General features: G+C 28.5%; 2 protein-coding genes across 2 annotated transcripts; both read right to left on the bottom strand.

The window, feature by feature from the left end:
- Window positions 1-1,321: 1,321 nt before the first annotated feature.
- LOC111037094 lies at window positions 1,322-19,792 on the bottom strand. The gene is made up of 9 exons (XM_022319468.1): window positions 19,468-19,792; window positions 11,209-11,528; window positions 11,053-11,080; window positions 5,703-5,754; window positions 5,436-5,572; window positions 2,429-2,715; window positions 2,279-2,359; window positions 1,964-2,196; window positions 1,322-1,899 (listed from the first exon to the last, which is right to left on the bottom strand). Exons 2-9 carry the CDS (start codon window positions 11,458-11,460, stop codon window positions 1,581-1,583), a joined length of 1,389 nt encoding a protein of 462 aa, XP_022175160.1. The 5' UTR covers window positions 11,461-11,528; window positions 19,468-19,792; the 3' UTR covers window positions 1,322-1,580.
- LOC111037095 lies at window positions 7,160-9,932 on the bottom strand. Its single transcript, XM_022319469.1, has 2 exons — window positions 9,491-9,932; window positions 7,160-9,417 (listed from the first exon to the last, which is right to left on the bottom strand). Exons 1-2 carry the CDS (start codon window positions 9,704-9,706, stop codon window positions 9,292-9,294), a joined length of 342 nt encoding a protein of 113 aa, XP_022175161.1. The 5' UTR covers window positions 9,707-9,932; the 3' UTR covers window positions 7,160-9,291.
- Window positions 19,793-20,639: the final 847 nt, after the last annotated feature.

Here is a 20,639-nt window from a genome sequence, read left to right as displayed (position 1 = left end):
CTATTGTGCTACTTGAGAGGCTGTACTCACAGACTATCTGCCGCATAGAAATTTCGCATAGGATGGCGGGAATGCAGTCATTTGGATGTGCGATCTGTATAGTTCTTTCACGGCGCGGATTATATTATATATTATAATTTATAATTGTTGCCATGAATATCTTTAATGTTAACATTTAATCTATTTTCAATTTTGTGTTCATCTTACATACTAATTTAAAATATAATATGTAGTAAAATCAGTCAGCAATTCAATTTCAAATACAAGAAAAATAATTGCTATTGAAAATAAATTACACAACTCTTTCATAATTAGTAATTTATTATTCAATCTTTTAAAACTTAAAAGTACATCGATAGATGTTTTCATTTTTAAGAATTTCCAAAAAAAAAATAAAAAAAATAAAAATTATAATTATAATACTAGATTTTAATTAATATAATCTATTTAAATTCATCTTGCTATATGTGGAAATTAAAAAGATTTTATATTAAGACTTCACAAATAGTGTATACAATCATTAAAATATATGCTATAAAATCAGTCAGCCATAGAGAAACTGGGAAAGACAAAAGAAAAGAAAGTTTTGAGTTGGTTGCCCTTTAGTTTACATTGGCAGAGGATAACTTAACTTTTACCTAATGTTTTTTTTTTTATTGCAACCGGTAATCATATTCCTCTAATTTGTTGAGTGGTATATTTTGATATTTGTGTTTGAACTACAAGTAGTCATATCTTGGATTGTAAATAGTTTAACACAGCTGATAACTATTTGCTGTACTGAATTAGGTGTGATGATTGATGTAAGAAGTTTGGCTTTGAGGCATGGATACGGTCATTAGGGGCACCAAAACAATTGTACAACGTTTATTTTTTGTTCTTTTTAAGTCTTTAGAAAATTCATTGGCTGTTTCGGGAATAACCAGTTCTCTGTTGTAAAACATTCATAAGTTTTCCATGAGTTATAGGAGCATATTTAATATTCTTGAAGTATGTAAAGTTCATTATCACCAAATGTAAATCATCAACATAAATTATATCTTTTGGCACAATTATAATATCTGATACTTTTAAGTAATAAATCTCTTGATAATCAGAATCATTTTCAAAATTTTAAAAAATGTTTTTGTTAATATTTTTATCATTGCGTAAAGATAAACAACAGGATTGCTTATCGTCACCACTTGATCCAATTTACTTTATCCTTCCATTAAAATGTACAATACCATAGAATTGGACATCACATTATGTGATTCTATTATTGCAATACATGAATATAATATTATTGTCAGTCTCTTTAAATTGACAGTTTTATGAATTGTACTTATTTCTATCAAACATAGATTAACTTCCTTTAGGCTTATGATGTTTTTATCTTGGGCAACATAACATATTATACTATAAGAATTTAGATAGTTTTGATTATTTTTATTTCATTGTACCCACTAACAACTTAACTGGTATCAAAAATCTCTGATCTCGTTTATAGCTATTTCTACATTGGCAACTTTTAATAGATTTTGAAGTGATTTATTATCAAAAATTCTTGGATATGGATTAATCTCTTCATTTTCAGATAATTAGATATTATAAATAAAATCAAGTCCTTCATGATAACCATCTTGTGGTTCTAATTTGGGTAAAACTGGATTTTGTTCAGTTACATTTAATAATGCAGTGCATGTTATTGATTCTGTATCATGTTCATCATAGTCAACTTCATAATGATAAGTTGCAGTTATCAAAGGATCAGAAAACTTAACTTTTAATGAACAAAGAAATTCTTTTTCTTCTTGAATCTTAGGAACAATAATGGGAGATGTCACATACGTTGATCCTTGACATAAATTGAACAAACTATGCTGTGATTTTCCATATAATTTTAAACGAATTGTATTGCTGAAATTTAATTGAGTTTAATATTATAATAAAGATGAATATATTTCTATAAAATAAGTCTTACCTCATAGTGATATATTCCCATAAAAATTGCAAATCCTTAGTCGGGAAACTGGGATTGGACTTAGAAATGTGTCCTCTGCAAGTCATACATATGAACATACCACGTTGCAGCGTTAAAGGAAGATTATTTTCAAACAATACCCAATTCCAAATTCCATACATTGACCAGTCAGCAGTATTAAATGGTTCATTTAATATGCAACTACATATTTGACATGATGACATTACCATGATCTAAAGAAAAAACAATCATATTAAACTGTGTTCAAGAACAATATTAAGTAAGTAGTCAGTAATATATTTTAAACATATTTACCATGGCCTTATGATCTTGACAAAGACAAAAGGGAAATTTCAAGAAGTCTGGAGTTTGTTTTTTGGATTTAACAAAAACCAACTAAAATACAAATTAATAATTATTAAAGACAATAATTAATTGAACACAACATCAATATTATTTACTTACACGACAAGGCTCAAACAATGATAACATTTTTTCAATACTTTTATACTCATTCACATCCATTTTATGACAGTAAGTTTGAGAGCAGAAATATATTGAACATCTCCTAGCCTGAGATCTATATTTTGATCCTTTTTTTTTCACAGTCCATCTTTCTAACAATCTATACTTTTTTTCATCAAATGTTTCTTCATTCTTCATTCTTTCAATCCTAATGGATTTGTAAGTTTTTTCCAGATATCTCCAACAAAATTCACAAATGCATGAATCCATGCATAAGGATGGCTCAACTAAAATCGTTTAAGTATCAAATATTTAAAAATATAAATGTATAAACAAAATATGTCTTCTAAGAATTTATGTACCCATACTATTTAGGGAAAAAGGCAGACAACTGTTTGATCAGACCCAGTACAGAATTTAATATGATAAAATAAGATACAATTTAAGTGAACTAAAGTGTTCCAAGTAAGATCTTCAATAATGGAATTGAACGGACTAGAATGTTTAAAACAAACTGGAAATGAAAATTATAAATTATTTAAGTAGGAAGTCTTGGTATTTTTTGAAGCCATGGAAACAATGGCAAAACCAGAAAAAATACAGGTAAAAAGTTTATTAAATTTATTTGGCAGTGATGGAGTTAAGATATAAAGAACATTTAACATTGACCCAACCGAAGAAACTGTTAACATTATTTTTGAAAAGTTAGAAGGGTACAGTATACTATGGCGAAACGAAGTAATGGAACATCTAACATTTTTCATGAGAAAACAGGATTCGAGTGACTTTGATACAAATTTCATGCTGACCCGAAAGATATCATAAAAAACTGTAACTGGGAAAATAGAGGACAAATTGTTGCGAATACAGATCATCCTTGATGATATCAGTGACAGAGACCTTCAAGAAAAATTGTTTCTTGAAGATCTGGATCTTGATAAAGTCTTGATATTGTCAAGCAACTGAACAGGACAGACAATGTACAAATGAAGAATAAGTAAAATGTAGTAATAGGGTTAAGACAAAGGAGAATACTTAAATGTGATGCCAATAGAAATACCTATGAAAAAATTTAATCAGAGCAATTGGGAGGAAAAAGTAAAAAAATTATTTAAACATTTGGTGAATTCACAATGAAATTGCAGGGTAATATTAATATAGTTTGAAAATGATAAATATAAGGCAAATGTTGTTTTTGAAATTATTGACTATAACTTTATACTTGGATTTAGAGATTGCAAGACATTGAAATACAAATTTAATAAGGTAAATAAGTACACAAGTTGAAAATAAAAATAAAATGTTGTTAATGAGAAAATTGATATATTCACTGGAGTTGGACAATTTCTAGATGAAATTAAAATTAAAATTAATAAAAATAGTATACCTGTATTAAAATATCCTAGGAGAAACCCTATTAAATTAATAAAAACATTTAAATAAAATATGTAAAAAATTTTAGTATTAGTAAGATAAAAAAACCACTAATATAACATACAATTCCTGAATACATAAATGTTTCAAAATAATTTAAACCAAATTAACATATGCTACAAGACAAATTGGACAAGATCACAAGGATGAAAAGGGAAAATTCTCAGGCTAAATATAATATTTATGAAAAAAAATTACTACGATTTGAGTTTGGATGAAAGTGATGATGCCATTATGGTTAATGATGAAAGGAATTTTAAAAAAGTAGTTGAAGTATAAAAGGATAAATAAGGATAGTAACAAACCCAAATTTTAAAACCCATAAAGAAAGAATGGTAAAAAACCTATTAGACTATAAATCAATTAAAAGATAACCTTTATTGTCTGCACTTAAATTTTGCTAAATAATGCAATATTATCTATATTGTTAGTTCTTAAAAATATTATAAAAGGGAGATGTTATGATAACTGATATTATTGTAATATTGATAAACAGTTTTTAGGTGTTTTTTAGGTGTTACTTTTCCTTATAAATGAACATGTGAAAATCATTAACTTATCATGTACCTACATCACATAAATGTAGAAATCAGTTTTGACATAAATAATTGATAGGGTTACTTAAGTTTTTTCATGTTTCCTAATTTGTAATAAATACTCGGATTCTGACAAAGAAAATGTTAATAATTATGAAATTAAATAACGAAGTTATGGACAAAGAGTTGAGGAACCTTGGGTGTTCGAATTATGCTGTAAGAAAGACGCTCATTCCAATTGGTTTTTCTTGGAACAACGATTGTATGCAATGAATGGAAGCTGAATACTTGTTTTAAATATATTAGTTTCATTCATTACACAGAAATCACTCTAAAAACGTCATCGATCTTATAACCGAATACTCCAAAAGTGTGGGGTAGATTTTGAAATTGAAGATACCTATAGAGGAAAATGAATGGCACAACACCGTAAAAGTTCCACAGGTATTTGGCAGAGGACTAGTACAGGTCAATAAATGAAAAAGATGAACTACTTACAAAACATTCAATGATATTAAAAAGGTATGCTGTGAATAAAATAGTTAAATCAACGTTAAATGTAATATATGTAATAGACATTTTTAAATAAATATACAAAATAGTAAAATCTACATCATATGTAATACTATGTGTAATAAACATTTAAAAATAAAATCTGTGTTTGTTGTATCCCGTAAATCACTAAAATATTATGGTAGATCACACGTTAGACCATAACTTGCCTACGTTAGATGAATGCCTATTCGTCTATTTTTTAATTAACATTTGTTCTAATTTATCTTATTAATAGTAAATATTATTATCAAATGATTCATATTATTAAAATAAATAATAGGCCCCCTCCCCCGCCCACGAACAGCTATTATCTGTAATTAAGAAAAATAAATATAATTATACCATAAGTATAAAGAAACATGTAGCACACAATTACAAAACCATTTTATGTGATAGGAAAAACAAATTTTATATCGAAAATTGTAAAATAAGATGATAAATCAAATCATATATATTTAAATTAAAAGATCTTAAACGCTTACTTTTTAAAAATTCATTTTGCTTGTCAATACTTCGTATCTGGCCAATATGTAAATGACGGTCAAGTATACGAAATATATCATCACACAAAAAACAATGTTCAAGGCAAGTATATGGTGTTAATTTTGGTGATTTTCGCCTGAAAATATCAAAACAACATACTATATTAGGAACTAACAGATTATCAGAACTAAAGTTATTTTGCAAATATAATCAGTAATTTCCAACATATTAATTATAAGCCAATGATTAAATTTAAAGATACTCACGTTGAGGGCAATGTAGTTGATGAAGAACTTGTAAACGCACTTATAATTTTACCTAATTAAAAATATAAATACTCTATTACTCTACTACCATAGTAAATAATATGTCTGATTAACGTTAATAAAATATTTAACAATTTTTTTTTTCTAAATATACCCTTGGCAGCAGTGAAAATTATGAGAGCTGATGAACATTTTAAACATAAATTGCTATAGTATTTACTGCCTTTTTAGATTTTAAGCCAAGCAAGGAATGTAATAATTTTACAAAGAAATTAATATATATTTTTATCATACTATTTATAGACAATAAAACATTACTAAATTTTAAATATTCAGGTCTTCAAGATGATCTGGTATCAAATAATCTAATTTGGAATTCACCAATCCCAAAATATTTTGTATTTAAAAATTGATGTTTAGATTGTGGACCCATTTGAGTTAAAATATTTAGGGCTTAAGAATTTAAGAAAACGTAAAAAAAAAAATCAAAATAATCTGTTCCTAAAAAATATTTATAATTTAAAAGCTCAATTATTTTTAAATTTATATTACCAAAGTATTCAAATAAAAAATATCGATTTTAGTTATTTTGTTACAAAAAATATTTATCTTATTCACATAAAATGTTTTGCCATTCTGTAAATTAGTAGCATTTTTGCACACAGAACAGGAACTGGAAGCTCTAAAAAAATGTTGAGCCCTTCTAAAAACAACAATAAGTGACAAAAGAAGTCATGAGAAATTCTATCAACATTTACAATATACCCCCAATGATTAATTTATAACTCAAAGTACCTGACGGACATCAGAAACAAACAAATAAAAACTTTATCTAAATGGTGAAGTTAAGATACTAACGGGTGACGACCAACATTTTCGATGAATTATAAAAGTACCTGAAGAAAGAGCAAAAAGTTGAATATCACAAATATCAACTTAAGATAGAAATAAAAGCTTTGGGGGATAAATTCGTGGATTACAACTTGAAACCGATCCCTGGGACATTAAAGGCGAATTATCCAATCTTTGTATTATACGTTACAAATCGCCTCAAACGCGAATGACCCAGAAATCTTCTCAACGCGCATCAAACTTTAAGTGTTTATTACTATCTCTCCCTAAATCACCATCCATGTGAAAATTTCTAATGTGAAACTCCTACTCATTGTCTTTTTCCCACCACCTCATTTTATATTCGTTCATTCACATTTACTTATTCTACTATTATTGTATAGACAGGAAATTCAAGAAATTAGACATTAAAAAAAAATAGTTACGAACATTCAAATTAAAAAAAAAAACAACCCTAAAAATATGAAGATACTTAATTTTTGATGATAAGGATCCACAAGCAAACAACAAACATATTAATGATTTTAAAAACGAGTATTATCACAAAAAAGAATGAAAATTGATTCTAATTTGGTCACATTCAAAACCTCTTTTAAAATACTAAAGTGTAATGAAAAACATAATAACATAAATTACCTTAAGTTTAAGAAATCATAGATAAAATGTGGAAATTGTGGTGAAGCACAAGCTGTAAATTAGAAAGGGTGCTCCGCTTGTTGATGGCTTATTCTACGAAAGAAAAACAAAAGGGTCCACACACTCAACCAATGCACAACAGACAAAATTATATATAATCGGTGTCTGACGTAGTGTCAGCAGTGTCAACACTAACAAAATAATATTAGATAAGACAGGCTTAAAAAAACCAGCCGAAAACCAAAACGTAGAAGAAATGAATTATGAACAAATTAACATACCTTTAATTTCAGAAAACCCTCTAGTCACCAAGGACCGTTCCGAATGACGTGGCTATCAGATATATATAAGAGAACATCCAAGAAATCGCGGTCATGGAGGAACTGCAGTAATAATAAAATAGTTAATTAAGCACTGCGAACTTGATAAAAACCCTCAATAATATTTTCATCTGGACTAGTGTCCACATTAAAGAAATAAAGAAGACATCTTATTATCTTTACTATGTATTGTCCAGGATAAAGTAGATTTTTAACAGATTAATAGTATTGATGGAGAAAATTATAATATCAAGCATCGAGATTGATCACCACCAAAGGGCATGAATTGTTTATACCAAACACAAATAAAACACAATTCATCTCAACTAGAAAACCGACCTACTAGCTGAATGGCCCAAATAAATTACCTGACCTTATTGACTTCCACGTGAGGAAAAGAACTTAATAAAATTATGGAGCTAGCAGAGCTAAGTGACGTTCACATCCCCGTGCTTTTCTCACTAAACTCAAATTAACAATAGTAATAGTGAAACTAAAGAAAACAAAATAACAAGTTGGGACCTATTCAGAATTAACTTCGATGAAACTACAACTTTTTCAACTCGACTAAGAACAATAGTAGACATTGAAATTGCAGTAATACAAATTAACCAATGGCATTGTTAATACGGCGAAAATAGCAGCTCCAATAGGTACTAGATTACCTAACCATTGAACATAAAAAAAATGGTCCAACAAAGTGAGAAGTGAGGAGAATATGGTATTAGTACACAGCAACAAACCGGATAAAACTTAATGGACCCTTGTAAGCGAAATTACAAAATCAAAGAAATGCAATGTTCAAATCATACTTGAGTAACGGAGAAAAACAATTAATTCGTTATGGAAAGTCACAAGGCACATGAAAACTGTTCAGGTATCGCCCATCGTAAGGAAGACGACACCCGGAGCCCGGGAATACAGCAAACAAGTAAAAACCGAGTATTTCTATATAGCTCCATAGACTCAGAGTTTAATTATACACGTGAAAAAATAAAATATTTCACTCCGTTAAGCATTTCTAAGTAACTAAAGTAAATAACTTTAACTTCAAAAAAGCATCAGACTTTGCTGAAATTAGTCCAAAACTACTCAGAGCTTCCAAAGTTTCTCACGCCATATACGATATACAATGCTATTTTTCGCACGAAATACGTAACAAACAACGAAAATGGACACAAGTGATCATGTAGCTCAAACCAGGAAAAACATAGGAAGATGTCACCTTACACCGACTGATATGATCCTTTCAAAGTATGTCTAAACTTTTAGAAAAAGTTCTACTTAAACGTCTAAGTCTAATCATAGAGAAATCACGTTATCTTACAGTTAGGAATCAGCAAAAAAGTTTGAAAAATTGATCAAGTCCATCATGTCATCATTAATGTTATTAGCATATCTCTTGACAAAAAAATACTGCCATGGAGTGTTCCTTGACGTAGCTAAGACTTTTGACAAAGTATGGTACATGGAATTTATCATTAAACTACTTGAGCCACTGTCACTCCTTAAATCATACTTGATCGATAGCACGGTTATCTACTAAGGTTGGAGCACGGCACGTTATCACATGTACAAGTGGTGTGACTAGTGAACTAAAAGCGCTAGTAGTAGTCGACCCGACTTTTACATGTAAAACATACAATAGATTGTAGTTTTGTACTTAAACAAAAAAGCAGTTAAGTTCTGTAAAAAATTGTTCTAAGTAAAAATGTTGAATGTTAAATTGTTCATTGGTTCAACCTGGTTTGAATTATTTAATTAACAGATAAGTCTGTAAATTAGGTTTTTATAAAATAAGCTTTTCTAATTTTTCTAGGTGTAACATATTTTTTAGAAAGATATGAGGGACCATAAAAAATAGTAGGAATGGCTCCTTCGACAAGTCTCCATTGTTTGTATGGAATCTAATATAAATTAAAAATAAATACTTTAGATGATAAAATCTAAAAAAAAAATCACAAATATTAGGTAACTTACTTTAACATCACCCGAAGACCAAAACTTTATTATGTGATTTTCATTAAAATGCTTGTCACAAACATATGTATTTTTCGTAAATACCAAATCTTTTCGAGGTATTGCTTTTGCCCACTTTATTCGGAGATCTTCATTTTTCGGCACACAAAATTGGTGAACTTTTTCAGTGTTACTCTTATACCCCGAAGTACACCCAACCACGCAACATTTGACCATTTTATAAATCTTTAATCTTATGCTACCAAGTATAGGTAATCTCGTAATTAAAACAAAGACACAAACGACACTAACACAAATACTCGAAAAAATAATAAATATCGAGGAATACTATCTGCTCGTTTTTGGAGGGAAAACGTGATATCAATTTTCTATCACAATACTCGCGTAATATTTTGTTTTTAAATACTTTATTATAGTAATTAAAAATTTAAAGTCATCTATTCTATAAAAAATAAAATTCATTATTAAAATTAACTAACTTATTTATTAGAACACAATTGTTTATAAATATTAAATAAAAAAAAAGTTGTTTGTCCTATTCATTATATATTAAAACCGGGCCAACTACTACTAGCTCTTTTAGTTCACTAGTTACGCCACTTCGACACGGCTATAACATGGGGAACATAGTAGCGAGCTCCAACCTTAGTAGATAACCGTGATCGATAGTCAATTCAGAGTCCTTCATCAGAACCGAATAAGACATACAATTAACCTGAACTACCGAAAGGTATAGTGTTCTAGAATCCTGGATCTACTCTACTCTACCAAGACACCGCGCGATGACAAAATAACAATAGGGATGTTTTCGACGAAACGGCCATTTAGTAGACACGTAAGAGTCAGCTTATTGCAACTGATAACTTGTTATTTGCCTGGATAAAACGTTGGAAAATTATTAAAAACCCAGATTACTTTTAGTAGGTAATAATTATAAATAAACTGAAAAATATCCTTAGAAATAAATGCTAAATAAATAATGATTGCTAAATTTGAATTCAAATTTAATATACTATTATTATTTACAACACTCATTGAAGAGGTGCACTAAAAACCAGAAAGACAGCAGACATTTCCGGGTTTTTACTTAAAAAAGAGAAGGAATTGTTAAGTTAACCAAATTAATTTTTTTCATACACATTATATGCATTGTTAAAAGAAACAATTTTGTAATAGATTATGTTGTTTATGTAACATCGATGAAACCAAAAAATGAGAAATGTTAAGAGCAATTTTTTTTATTATGAATAAGTAAAAGAGGCAACAAAAAATATCAGGCTTTCTTACATGCCAAATGGCCGAATTGGGTTAGGCCAACTTCAGTTGGCTGAAGTAATACTTAAAAGTTATGATCAAAAATGTATCTGGTAAAAGACCATAGATGCATCAACAACAATGATTGGATATGATAAAGCAGGATATCAGAGTTATTAATAAGTTGGAAAAATTGGAGAACTCTCTAAGGCCTTAACAGGGATAGGTGAAAGTTTAGTGGAAGCTGCTAAGAGACCAAAATGATTGTTAAAGAAAAGAAAATATCATCATTTATAAATAAGGCTTACCGTCAACTAATTCTGTATCTGAAAGTCCCTGTGTAAAAAAACAGTGTTCAAAATTGTATTAGAAAAAATGTATAAAAAATAGGTATGTATAGTAAATATAATTAAATAAAGTAATGTTATATATTTAAAGTAAATAAAATACATTAAGGTAGTTACCAGTAAATTTGATTCTGAAACATAGACATCCATTTCAGAAGACGTAGAGGCAAATTCACACATTTCATCTCGTTGTTTTTTATCTATACTATGAAAAAACTTATAATCTATACTGCCAGAATCTTCTAAATCACTTGATTCATCATTAAAAAGTGATTCATATTCCATTTTGATATTATATAAAATAGTATCAAAAGCTGATCCACTAAGATTAGTACTCATTGTTGTATTATACTGAATAATATGATCCATTTTTTTTCCTATTGGTCCTTTTAGTTTTGTCTTTAAAAAATGTAAATTACTTGATAAATGTAACTAATCTGAAAAGAAAAATACTCATTAAAATTATGCTTAAAAATTATTTAGCACAAATATAAAGTGATAGTTAATAACAAAATAATGTTCAAATTGTCTTCTTGGAAACATATTAATGAGTATATTATAACATAATAGTAGCCCTTATGAATAATTATGATAAATATATTTAGAAGAAGCTATTTCAGTACAAGCACGGAATGCTTTCTATTTAAGTACAAGTGACAAAAATATTTTAGACAAATTAAAAGAAAATAGTATAATTTATAATTTATAAAATAATAAAATATTTTATTTTTCATTTTAATAAGATGTTTAAAAAAATCCAAAACAGGTAATTTTGCACCACATTAATCCTAAAAAAAGATATTGACAAAAACCAAGTTTTTCAATATTGTAGGCTATCTAGATACAAAAAAAATTGATGCCTATTGAATACACATGCTTAGAGGCGAGTCTAGGGGCAAGCTAACTAATTTTTTAAAACTCGTAAAGTTAAGTTGATACAGAAAATGTAAGTTAAATTTGAAGCTAAAAGTCACTTTTCTTTTTTTACAAACTTGTAAAAGTTGCATGTTCACAAGAAAATAAATGTAACTTAACTTAGTTAGGTACCTTTATATAAAAAAATGAATAATTATAAAAATATTAATAAAAATATTTATACTCGGTAACAGCTTGAAAATTTAGAACAAGATTACACATATTTTTACTTATAGCATTTTAAAAATATTGAAAATACCGCAAATATTAATTTTTTTATTTTGATATGACAATCTTAAATTTTGACAAAATTGGATATTTAAAAAAAATACAACAATTCTTGTTTTATTATTGTAACTCAAAAATTAATAAATGGAGACTTGAGTTTTACATTGTTATCTATAAGTTTTATAATTTTCTAGGTGTATGATAAATAAATTCTAAATAGACCAGACAGGTACTAAAACAGAATTTATGGACTAAGTACCACATTATCTTGTTTTATTTGGGGTCAATAAAATGTGTTAATAATCATCTTAGTGTAAATGTGGGATGACTGATAAAAAATATTGTTAATTTATTTAGAAATAATTTTTTTAGCTGGAGAGTCTTAGAAATTTGATTTTAGAACATAGGTACCTACTAATATTTCAAAAACCAAAGTACACATTTGGTTGGCTTATGTGGAACACACTTTAAAGAATACTTAGACGTACATTTGCACCATGTATATTGTTATGATATTGGCAACATTATATTGCAATTAATATTTATGTTAACCTCACTTTTATGATGATTTATTCATTCATTGTGTTCTGTTCACAAATATATGTGTTATTGTAAAATGAAAAAAGAAAGAAAGACATAAAGATAAATAATTAAGTTTTGTCATTACCTCACGACATTACAAATGGTGACGAAGATATAAAACAAATATGAAGCGTTCAAACACAAATCATCAAACTAATAAAAGGCTGTAACGAACAAGAGTCTGAAAACCAGACGATCGTCAATGTGACGTACTACCTGCAGTAAAAACTAAAAAGGTAGTTCAAGGTGAACATAACCAAAAGATGAAGGGTGTGATCAGATCATTGGCGGAGTTCCAAATGGATGGAAATTGGTCAATTTATCAAGAAAGAATGGAACAATTTTTCTTAGTTACACAATACAGGAGGAACTCAAAGTACTATTGTTAATTACATGTATTGGGGAAAAAACTTACAAGACACTTAAAGATTTGTGTGACCCCATAATACCATCCAAAAGACCATATAAAGAATTATGTGCTGTATTAGATAGGCGGTTCTCTCCTTAAGTATCAGTCTCTAGACAGCGAGAAGAATTTTATACTTTAAGACAAAATTCAAATGAAAATGTGAAGGATTGGTATGCAAGAATAAAAAATTTAGCAACAATATGTAAATTTGGACAAGGACTAATTGATGTTCTTAGAGACAAGTTTATAATGGGTATGAGAAATGGACAAATTAAAGACCATTTATGCGAAGAAGATATATCTAAAGAGCTAAACAAAATTGTAGAATTAGCAATGCTATACAACCAATTGTTCCAGTGAAAGTGCAAAAAATTTAAAAATGGAGAGGAGCAAAGGATGTCCAGAAAAAAGTTGGAGCACCTTAAAATAGGCAAATGCGAAATAAGAAGAAACCAACAGTATTTTCAGACAACAGTAAAGGATCAGGTCAAGGAAAATGTCTTACATGTGGCTTAAGTAATCATATGTTTAGTAATTGTAAGTATAAACTTATAAATGTAAAATTTGTAATAAAGTAGGACATTTAGCTAAAATGTGTAAAAATAAATCCAAAGACCACTATGTAGAAGTAAAAACTGAGTCAGAATCAATAGAAATGTTTCAATTAAAAGTAGGTTATCAAAAGAGTGTGAAACCATATTTTGCAAAAATTGAAATTGAAAAAATAAACATAGACTTGGAGTTAGACTCTGGGGCAGGGAGATCTATAATACCTTTTAAATTATACAACAAATATTGGTCTGAACTCGGGTCTGAATTAGAAGTCATTCTCAGTTTAATTAAATTAAAAACTTACAATGGTGGAATAATAAATCCAGTTGGAGAGGTTATGGTTGATATGGAGTATGAGAATAAGAAAGAACAGTGTAATTTACTAATAGTAGAAAATGGATGTAGAGCTCTATTGGGAAGAGATTTAATGAGTTTATTTGATAAACAATTGGTAAATGTATCAAATATCACAGTAAATAATTTATATTTTGGTATTCAAAAATTGTTAAAAGAATTTAAGGAATTGTTCGAAAGTAAATTAGGAAAGTATAAACAACAGAAAATTATCTTAAAAATAAAAGAAGAAGTTATGCCAGTTTTTTGTAAGCCCAGGTCTATTCCATTCGCGCATATTGAAAAAGTTGAAAGTGAACTTGAACGTTTAGAAAAAGTGGAAAATGCCCAGTGGGGTACACCTTTAGTGCCTGTGATAAAGCCAAATCGTACAGTAAGATTATGTGCAGATTATAAGACAACTATAAACAAGCATTTAGAAAATTAAAACTACCCATTACCAAAAGTCGAAGAACTGTTTGTAGCTTTGCAAGGAGGAAAATATTTTAGCAAGTTAGATTTTATAAATGCTTATAATCAACTTGAAATATGTAAAAATACTCAAAAGTTATTAGCATGGAGTACCCACAAAGGTATATATAAAGTAAAGAGATTGCTGTCTGGAACAAAACCAGCTTGTTCAATTTTTCAGCGAGTAATCGAAAAAGTACTACAAGGTTTTTAAGGTGTAAAGAACTTTTTGGATGATATCATTGTAACAGGAGTGGATGATGAGGATCATTTAAACAATTTAAGAGAAGTTTTTTAAAGATTACTAGATGCAGATTTTAAACTAAATGTAAATAAATGTTGTTTTTTTCAAAAGCAAGTAAATTATTTAGGACATGTGATTGATGGTGAAGGAATGAAAAAAGACATAGAAAAAGTAAAAGCTATAGTTAAAGCAAGAATATCACAAAATGTGACAGAGGTAAGAGCTTTTGTTGGTATGAATAATTACTATGCAAAATTTATTCCAAACTTGTCTACAACGTTGGGTCCTATGTATAAGTTGTTAAAAAAAAATGTAACGTTTAAGTGGACAAACCAATGTAATGAAGCTTTTAATAAGTCCAAAGAAGCAAAGACATCAGATTCGGTGTTAGTACATTTTAATCCGGAAATACAAGTAAAACTACTGTGTAATGCTTCTGAGTATGGTATAGGTGCTGTCTTAGTTCATGTGCAGCTGAACAAAAATATGCTGTAACACAAAAAGAAGCTCTAGCTATTTTTTGGAGTGTAAAAAATTGTTCACAATATTTATTAGGCAGGAAGTTCATTTTATGTTCGGATCACAAACCATTCTAAGCATTATTTGGGGAACATAATGGCATTCCACGTATGGCATCAAACAGATTACAACGTTGGGCTTTATTTTTGTCAAAATTCAACTATGAATTAAAATATGTGCAAGGCAAAAATAATTGTTTGTCTCGTTTACCATTAGAAATAAAAAATGATGAAAATGATAATGAGTAGTTATATAGATTTTGTGGAAGGAATGATACCTTTAGATTTATCAATGGTTAAAATAAAGACATTGAAAGATAAAATATTAAGTAAAGTTTGTAGTTGGATTGAAGAAGGATGGGGCAGAAAAAGTAGAATTAGAATATAAAGGTTATTTTATTAGAAAAAGTGAACTAAATATTGAAAAAGGTGTGATTATGTGGGGCTGTAGGGTAATTATTCCAGATAAGTTGAGAATATTTTTATTAAAAGAGACACATAGCACACATGCAGGTATTGCAAAAATGAAAGCAGTGACCAGATCTTATTTTTGGTGGCCTGGACTTGACAAAAAAATAGAAAGCTATGTAAAAAGTTGTGAAGTCTGTATATCATGTCAATCTAGTCCAGTAGTAGATAGACAAGCTAAGTGGGCAGAAGCCGTAAGTCCTTTAGACAGAGTTCAGTAAGATTTTTTGTATTAAATAACAAAAATTATATAAAAGTATGGATTGTTGCATTTACAAAGTGACCTGAAATTATAGAAATGAGTAAAATGAATAGTGTTTATTCAATTGATAAATTGTGGGAAATTTTTGGACGTTTTGGATTACCAGATAAAATTATTTATGATAATGGTCCACAGTTTCGTTCTAGTGAATTCATAGAATTTTGTAAACAAAATAGAATTATATTTTATACATCACCACCTTTTCATCCTGCTACAAATGGTGCAGCTAAAAATGCAGTTAAATCTTTAAAAGAGGGATACAGAAGGCACTAAAAAATTTAAAAAATTAAAAATGTAACTGTGAGCGCATTAATAAACAGATATTTATTCAAGTATAGAAACTCACCACAATGGACAACCAATGAATGTTCAGCAAAACTAATGTTTGGGCAAAAATTAAAATCTAGTTTAGATTTTCTAAGACATTCAAAAATAAAGAAAAATACAGTTATAAAAAAAAAAAAATTAGAAATGAAGTTTTCAATGAAGGAGATATAGCTTATGAAAGAGATTTTTCTAATCCAAATAAAAAAAATTGGGAAAAAGCAATGATAGAAGAAGTGTTAAGCAGCAGAAATTATATAGTTAGACTTGAGAATAAAGAATTAGTATAGAGAAGGCATATAAATGATATAATTAAGTTGGAAGAATTTAAAAGTATAATGACAATAAAAAAAACTATGAAAAAGAGTTTGTAGAGAAAATTAAAGAAAAGAAGAAAGATAAAAAAAACACACAAGAGCTAGAAATTAAGGAAGCTAGTGAAGATGAAAAAGGGAAACAAAATATTACAGATGTTAATATTAATAATGAATTAAGTCTACCAGAAGTGAAACAAAAAACGTTAGGCCTGTTGGAGACAAAAAGTCACCCAAACGTTTAGATTTGTAATAAATGAAAAATAATAAGTAATAAATGTATTATTAAATAAGAAAAGAAATTGTTTGTTAATATTAAGTATATGATTATTTAAAAAATATTTATATTGAAGTTTGTAACAATATTATGTTTGCTAAATGATGTTTTAAAATTAGGATTAAGGATTGTTATGATATTGGCAACATTTTATTACAATTAATATTTAAGTTAACCTCACTTTTATGATGATTTATTCATTCATTATGTTCTGTTCGCAAGTATAAAGTGTTATTGTAAAATGTAAAAATAAAGAAACGCCTAAAGATAAATAATTAAGTTTTGTCATTACCTCACAACATTACATATATATTATTTATTTTTAAAAGTAATAAGCAATCTTCGTTTATTCAGTACAATAAAAATGTGTGAGCAGGAAAAAAATGAAAATGATAATCAACCTATTAGTGGCACTTCAAAATTCATAGTGAAATATAAAATATTATTTGAGTTAATTCAATTTTAATATTCCCTATAGTTCATTTCAGATAAAACTTAAATTCAAGTTTTAGTAAAAACACGTTTAATGGGAAATGATGTGTATTTTTTAATAAAAACTGTTTTTCCAACTCTTGATAATATAAGATGGATAAATTGTGTTATGTACTGGCTTCAAACGTTAACCTAATTATAGTATAACCGACAGTACATTCCTACGCAACCAAATAACCAAGAGGGTAGGCCAAGTGCAATAATAAATAAGTATCCAAGGAGAACAGGTCTAAGTAATAAAGTAGGGTGATGATTATAGTGCTTCAACTACGGGAAAAAGATTCAAAAGAACAGTTTTTAATACTACTTGATAATGCTACAGTTACAGGGGTGTATCAAAAATAACAAGCCATTGGGACACTGGTTATTTATAATTAAATATGGAACATAATAAGTAGGGCTCGGGACTTCTAGGAGTTTGCATGTTTTTAAATAATCATTAAAAACATAGCTAAGTAAAATAGAAATTTGTTTCATAGCATTACAAGTTTATATTTAAAATTTATAGTTGCATATTTTGCATATTTGACCATATTTCATTTATAAGTGCATATTTGACCATTTTTCATTTTATTAGTGCATGTTTGACAACATTATTTATACGAGAAGTGAGTTTTTAGTTTTATAAAAAAATCGTATTTTAAATAGATTTCCTGGACGGGATATAAATATTCAAAAATTAATGTTTGCGTTTTTCTTGCCTATCATTATAACTGTATTGTTATTTATCGGTATACCACACTCGTGATTCCCGATAGGCGATAAGCCGATAATGATACCAAAAAAACTATGACTGGTTGTAGATAGAGGCCAAACGATCCCCAGAATAGCAAGAGTTGACAGTTGGTGTCGTGCGTTCTTCGCATTTTGGTGTCGTGAAGTGTTTTTTTCTTTCGAGTGAGCCCATAATAAAATAATAAAAAATGCCTAAACCAAAACCTTATGATCGGCTTAACGATTTTGTAAAAGAATATCATTTTTTTTAAATGCATATTTTTAATAGCATATTTATTGATTCTTTAGGGCATAAATGCATGCATATTTTAAGGTTTTTAAGGGCATGAAGTCCCTAGCCCTAATAATAAGTAATAAATGCAGTTATAATAGTACTTTATAACACTATACGCAGTAGGTAATCAAAAATGCAATTACACAGGATGCGCACTCGCATCGAGGTACAGGCCATAGGCATTTCCGAGAATACTACAGACAGCTGCAGCATCCGTGGGAAAGATACTCGTATTGAGGGGGCTAGGAGAAGTAGAGAGTAGGCCTATATAGGAGAGCCCTAATAACCCATGTACATTTGTGATTTGACCAGATGAGCTAGAGCACCTTCACGACAGTCTGTCATTTGATTTTATTATTTTAGAGTAAGAAAATACTCGAGTCAGGCAAATTATTTCTAAACACATCGAATAATTTTCTGAGTCAGATATTTTAATACAGCGTAATATTTCACCAGTTGTCATTAAAATATTTAAATTGAAATATATCATCAAATCATACAACATTCGACGGTCTTAGCATTCATGTGGATAGTACACCTCATCCTCTGCCTTTCAACAACACCTGTAGTCGCAAGACCACTAAAGGATAATAAATATTATAGTACTAGACTACTACTACTTATTATAGTATTTATTATCAACAATATTATGATTCATAGTCAGAAGCTAAGGATTTATCAAAAGCGTCTCAAGTATTTTTCAAGACGATCGATCAAAACAGTTACTCGAAACTAATGATTAACAATAAGACACAATAACTGTCATTCTCGAGGAAAATAAAAATATTATATTTTTTCAGATTGCAAAGAGACACACGGCTTACCTTGTGTGCGGTATGATCTTAGTGGACAAGACCGCACAAATATTACTAGAGGTCAATCGTTTATGTATGGTTTTTATTACAACATCGATATACCTATCATATAACTATAATGCGTGTGGTCATAAGGATTTTGATGAAAAAAATTTATACTTACAGCAAGGAGCGATACTAATTCAGCGAAACACAACGGACGCCGGCAGGAAGATGCATATTAAACAAGAATAATAAGGTTAGAGTGTTGAACAAAAACCAACCAGCTAGACCACTAATATTATTGATAATTTTATCATCGTAAACAAGTTACTATCGCGGACATTTCTCTAAAATTTCATGGATTAAGCAATACGAGGAACTACTATGCAACTGAATGCCAGCCCATGCCCCGTACCAACACGAGCATCTCATATTCTCATTACGAGTGTAGAGTGTCTCATTCATATTTCGTAGACATAATATTTTGAATTCTGACAATTAAATAACCTATTATGTCTATGGTGGCATTGCACTATTGCAGATTTCCTTCAAATTTTTGGATGTGTTATCACTTAATAGTTTTATCAAAATATATATGTCATATCTGTTATCATAGACTTAATGATACTACCCGACTACCATCAAATTTGAAAAATATAATTTATGTATTAAATAATATGAGTATTAACATTAATTAGTATTTAGTATTTTCTACTACTTACTAGTTTAATTGATAATTGGTAATTAAATTGTATCATATGAATGATACCACCGTCAAATTTGTAAATCATTATTTATGTACAAGTATTAACATATATTAGTACTTACTACATGGTATTGTTTAAATTGTATCATATGAAATATGAATGATCAAATGAACAGTGAACATGAGCACTCTCACTATTAATATCTTCAAACCCAGATACTATTGCATTAGTTTCTCTTATGGAAGGTTTTGAGATTTGAGTTGTATGGCTGCTTTTTTTTTTTAGTTGAGCAGAGCCAAATCTGATGATTAATTTTTTTGTAACATTAATATCTTCAACTGGTGTAAGTTTCATTTTTTCTCCTTCATTCGAGAGTGTTGGAACTTAACTTAATTTTTTTTCTATCGGTTTTCTTCTATTTTGATCACTTAATAAATTTGTTTCACTCAAACCCTCAGGACTTTTTAAACTTTTTAAATTGGGACATATTTTGATAATTTTATCAATTGCTTATGAAGTCTATCTCGTGAAAATGTCATAACAGCATAAATAGTTTTATATATTTTACATATATATTATTTTTACATATCTATTTTTTATATTTATAATGTATTTAAATATATTTTTATATTGATGTTTACTTGAT

The sequence above is a fragment of the Myzus persicae genome, unplaced genomic scaffold, assembly GCF_001856785.1.
Source record: "Myzus persicae strain clone G006 unplaced genomic scaffold, MPER_G0061.0, whole genome shotgun sequence".
NCBI lineage: Eukaryota > Metazoa > Arthropoda > Insecta > Hemiptera > Aphididae > Myzus > Myzus persicae.
This window is presented reverse-complemented; position numbering and strand designations above follow the sequence as displayed.

Excerpts from the sequence above, each read along its gene's own strand:
- LOC111037095 (XM_022319469.1), bottom strand. The coding sequence starts at position 9,706 with ATGGTCAAATGTTGCGTGGTTGGGTGTACTTCGGGGTATAAGAGTAAC. Across the intron at positions 9,418-9,490 it reads GGTCTTCGGGTGATGTTAAA|ATTCCATACAAACAATGGAG; the intron begins GTAAGTTACCTA and ends AATTTATATTAG.
- LOC111037094 (XM_022319468.1), bottom strand. The coding sequence starts at position 11,460 with ATGGATCATATTATTCAGTATAATACAACAATGAGTACTAATCTTAGT. Across the intron at positions 2,197-2,278 it reads GTCAAGATCATAAGGCCATG|ATCATGGTAATGTCATCATG; the intron begins GTAAATATGTTT and ends TTTTTTCTTTAG. Across the intron at positions 1,900-1,963 it reads TGGGAATATATCACTATGAG|CAATACAATTCGTTTAAAAT; the intron begins GTAAGACTTATT and ends ATTAAATTTCAG.